A 4,754-nucleotide genomic window follows, 5' to 3' on the forward strand; every position below is an offset into this window, starting at 1 on the left:
TTGCTGTCAGTCATTCTTCTGCTGACCCTGCCTTCTCGGCCATCAGACCCATCACCACCACCACCACCACCACAGCGTCCAAGTAAGCATGGAAATTCAAAGGAGACTGATGTTCAGCTAGGTCCAGGAGAAAATGTTCCAGAGAATGGGGAAGGAGGAGACGTCTCCTTTTCCTGGCTCACAAACTTCTTGAGTAGCAATTACCTTTCCATAATCTTATTGTTGTTCCTAGCCATTCTGGCTGTGCTCTGGCGTTCCATGATAGGTGATTCCTTTATCATTCATTTGCTCTTTTGTCACCTAACTTTACTAAATATTTACCAAAGCCATCAATATATATGTTGCAGAGGTCCGAGAGAATGATCCACAAGATACCGGGGCTGTCACAAATCCTCAAGAACTTGATGATGTTACAGATCAAGCTGAAGGTTCTCTCACAAATCTGAGTGAAATAAAGATGAATATAAAATATAATCACAAAATATATACTATGATCTCTCTCTGACTCTCTCTTTCACTTTTTGCTTCAGATACTAATCATCCGGTCGGAGAGGTCATCCGTATAAAGCTCTTACAACTAAAGCTAGACATCCTGAAGAGTATTGTATACGGAGGTCTAATCGAGTCCATCACAAGCTTTGGTGTTGTATCCTCCGCTGCTGCTTCCGGAACTTCCACTCGTAAGTACACATGAACACACAAACAGTGACTTGAAATTTTTTCATACATTATCAATTCAAATTAATACTGTTTTTACTTGCAGTCAACGTTCTGGCCTTGGGGCTAGCCAATTTATTCAGTGGCCTTTTTATAATCATTCACAATGTAAGTCATTTTGTTTCTCATGTGTCTAAACACATTTATCAGTAAAATTACACTTACGAAAGATTATTTTTTTTGGCAGCTATATGGACTCTTTAAACGACCACGATACCAAAGCTGGAACAACGATCATATGCCAGAACTGGTATCAGTAGATCCATACGAGGAGCTGCTAGGAAAAAGAAACAAAGTCATACTCCATTGCTTCGTTGTTTTGATTTCATTCATCTTCTTCGGTGTGATCCCTCCCCTCTTCTACGGCTTCTCTTTCAAAATAACAGACAAGGGACGCTACCAAGAAGCTGCGATTTTCGTCGCCGCATCTCTGGTCTGCGTCATATCTCTCTCCTTTGCCAAAGCTTACGCCTTTGGCATGGATAAACTCAAGACCGTGGCTGCATATACTGGAATAGCCATTGGTGGGTCTGCGCTTTCTTTCGTTGCAAGTCAACACGCCAGAGATGTGTTTGCAAACTATGACTTTCATAAGCTTACCTCTGATTATCTAAAAGGGTGATTTACAGATCACAGAAGAGTTGTTCTTTAGCTGATCTGTCTCGTTGTTCCATAGAACAGAGTTATCTATCGTTTCCTTGTGTCCCAAGTCTTTAATGTGTGTTTGTACACGAACTAGTTTTGTTTCTCTGTAAGCAAAATGTTCGAATCTTATCAATTTATAATAATAATCAATTTCATTTTAGAAAATTTCATATATTAACAAAAAAAACAATCTTTATCAAAAATAATTAATTTCATTTTCGTCATTTTGGTAAAGTAACAAAAGACAGAATATTGGTTAGTCGTGTTGGTTAGGAATAAAATAAAGAACGTGGACATCGTGGGATAAAAATATTCAGACAAGGAAACTAACAATAAAACAGTAATGAACATTGTTCTGAATCTCATCTTTGTTCCAATGGAATCCACCGCCACGAATCAGACTCCTTCTCCAAGCTCCACCGTCGACGATGACAATGGTGACGGTGTCTATACCAACGAATTTACCAAACTACCCCCGGACTCACCACACAGCAGCGAGGATGAAGATAGCGTTGACTTTAGCCACGAACAAGGTTTGAGAACTATTTGTACTTTTGATTAATTTTTTTTTTAATTTTCTTAGACAGTTCATTAGTAGTTGATCTTAAACATTCACGTTTTATTTTATTTTCTTTTCGAATGCTAGACTCTAGTTTGGTACCCATAGGATTCGAGTTACATGAAGCTATTGACACTGGGAGTGCTTCAAGATCTGTAAGAGGAAAAGATTCACAAACAGAACGTGATTTCTTGGATAGTGATGTGGAGATTGTGATCAAGAACCAGCATGAGTATTACTTTTACTGCCCCTGCTGTGGTGAAGACATCACCAAAACAGTCAAGCTCGTGAAGAAATCAGATATCCAACTAACAAAAGACGGTAAAACTAAAAATGAAGCTGCTGACACTAAGAATGATACAAGATCTGAAGACAAGAAGACAAAAATTTCGTCCTGGTTCCCTGTTTATCTCCAGAAGCTGTTTCTTTCTGTTTATGGCCACATCAAAGACAAAGGTACCCTTTCTTTTGGTGTCTTTTGTGTGGACAGGTGTGATTGACTTTGGTTTCTTGGCAGATTCAGGCAAGATAGAGGTTGATTCAAAGTCAACTATCAATGATCTTGGTACCGATAGTGAGGAACCGAGCATTGATGTCAAGACTGAGAAAGACAGACCGAGTTTTCCCAAGTGGTACCTCGATGTTTTTGCTTGGTTGTTCCTCTGTATTATCATTGCTCTTTCTTTCCTTTTCACTTCTCCTCAGCAGTCATCGCCTTTCATTGCACCACATCTGGAACTGGAACTGCCTTCTATCTCTCCATTGCCGCTGCCTTCAGTATCTATACTTTGGTTACTTCCAGCGTTTTCGGTGTTGTCTCTAGTCATTATGGCAATTAGGTCCGGTTACATTCCCATACATCACAAAGAGAAAGGTAAGTTACTTTTTTCTATTCAAAACTTTTGTATCAAAATCAGTTTCAAGACCTGACAATTTTTTTAAAACATACAAGGCGACAAAGAGGTTGATTCCAAGTCTACTGATACTACTAGTGAAGAACAGATTAAGAAAACTAAAATTGAAGATGACCAAGCTGCAGATTCTTGTCAAGATTCTGACAAGAAGACAGGTCTGTTTTGAATTCTGGTTCTGAAATGAATAATAATGAGGCTTGGTTCTTAACAAAAATCTTGATTATGCTAGACAACCAAAAAGTTCACCCGGTTCTGGTAGATCCTCCTCCACCACAGGAGCAACCGTCTATGCAAATTGCCAATAAGGAAACACCACCTAAAACTCAAGCAGAACCTGGGGTTCAACCAGATACTCAACCAGAGATCCCAAAGAGTGTTGAACCTGGCAAAGGCGGTAATAAAATCGAAATCTTGAAAAGTATTGTGTATGGAGGTCTAACACAATCCATCACAAGTCTTTGCACCGTAACATCTGCAGCTGCGTCTGGTGCTTCAACTCGTAAGTGATCCACATCACATCTCCTTGAGCCATAAACACTATTAACTAACGCATAAATTGTTTTTAATGACTTTTGATTATATTGCAGTGAATGTTTTGGCCTTGGGAGTTGCCAACTTGTCAAGCGGTCTTCTTCTGATTGTTCACAGCGTAAGTGATCTTTCTTGTCTCTCACGTAACATTAATTTTAGAGGATTTAAATAACTAAAAACGCCATTTTTGTTTGCAGCTCCAAGAACTAATAAACGAGAAACCCAAAACAAGAACCAACACTGATGATCAGAAAGAATCAGACGCAGATGTTGAGGAAGAAGAAGAAGAAGATAGGTATGTGGAAGCTCTGGGAAGAAGAGAGAAATGGTGGTTTCACAGGCTGATAGCAATCTCCTCTTTCGTCGTATTCGGGCTGATCCCACCTCTCGTATACGGTTTCTCGTTCAGAAGAAGAGTCGAGAAGAGACAAGAGTACAAGACTTTAGCGGTTTACGCAGTGTCTCTCCTCTGCATCGTCTTGCTCTCAGTTGCGAAAGCTTACGTCTCGAAGAGACGCGAGTATGTCAAGACTCTGTTTAGGTACACGTCAATGGCGACGACCGCGTCGGGATTCTCTACGTTCATGGGATATTTCGTGAACCAGTGGCTTGAGAAAAGCGGGTTTTATGATGAATCTACAGAAACTCCACGAGTTTGAGACTGTGTTCTTGTTCTGTCTTTTACTTTACATTGTCCTTTTCTTTCCTTTTATAGTGTCGAATGTTTTCATTACAAAACTAAAGAACCTTTTTGTCAGAACAAAGAAAACGATTTTGTTAAGATTCATCTTTTAACATGCACGAGAAAGATGTTAAAATTTAACAATAGATTCAATTGGTCGGTTACAATAAGGATGCAGGAACACAAATATTGGTTGAGAAATACATTTGATACATCTCCTCATTGTGATATTTCTTACTTCGAGGTTACAAAGAAGTCATGGGATGATATGAAAGAGAGGAGTTATTAGTTATATGTTACTTATGGACCTCATAGTCAATTATCTTAATAAGGGATTCCCACACTTGCAGACAAGGAGGGCCAAGTGTGTTCCCGTATTGTGGTCTAAAGAATGCTGTACAAACTCTTTTTCACACATTCACGTACTGGTTTGTTCGAAGAATCATATTTTAACATAAACAAAATTAATCTAAACCATTTGAATCTTACTTTTCATAGTTGATCGGTGAATCTTCTGTGAAAACATCGTAAGCATAACATTTGTTTTTGTCACAAACGTAAGCATATCATAAGACTTGGATACTTTGTTGTTTATTGTCACTTTAATTGGTTGGATTCGTTTTGAAAAAAGGTATAAGAATAAGCTACAGTTTATTTTCGAACTAGTCTAACCAACACCTACTTTTTTTTTGTAACTTAATCTGTT

General features: G+C 38.7%; 1 protein-coding gene across 1 annotated transcript; it reads left to right on the forward strand.

Annotated features, from left to right (window-relative positions):
* The first annotated feature begins 1,651 nt into the window (after positions 1 to 1,651).
* On the forward strand, positions 1,652 to 4,147 carry LOC106440827 (membrane protein of ER body 1). The gene is made up of 7 exons (XM_013882588.3): positions 1,652 to 1,895; positions 2,009 to 2,377; positions 2,439 to 2,795; positions 2,874 to 2,990; positions 3,065 to 3,334; positions 3,423 to 3,484; positions 3,564 to 4,147. Exons 1-7 carry the CDS (start codon positions 1,706 to 1,708, stop codon positions 4,023 to 4,025), a joined length of 1,827 nt encoding a protein of 608 aa, XP_013738042.1. The 5' UTR covers positions 1,652 to 1,705; the 3' UTR covers positions 4,026 to 4,147.
* Positions 4,148 to 4,754: the final 607 nt, after the last annotated feature.

Source organism: Brassica napus, chromosome A1 (genome assembly GCF_020379485.1).
Source record: "Brassica napus cultivar Da-Ae chromosome A1, Da-Ae, whole genome shotgun sequence".
NCBI classification, from domain to species: domain Eukaryota; kingdom Viridiplantae; phylum Streptophyta; class Magnoliopsida; order Brassicales; family Brassicaceae; genus Brassica; species Brassica napus.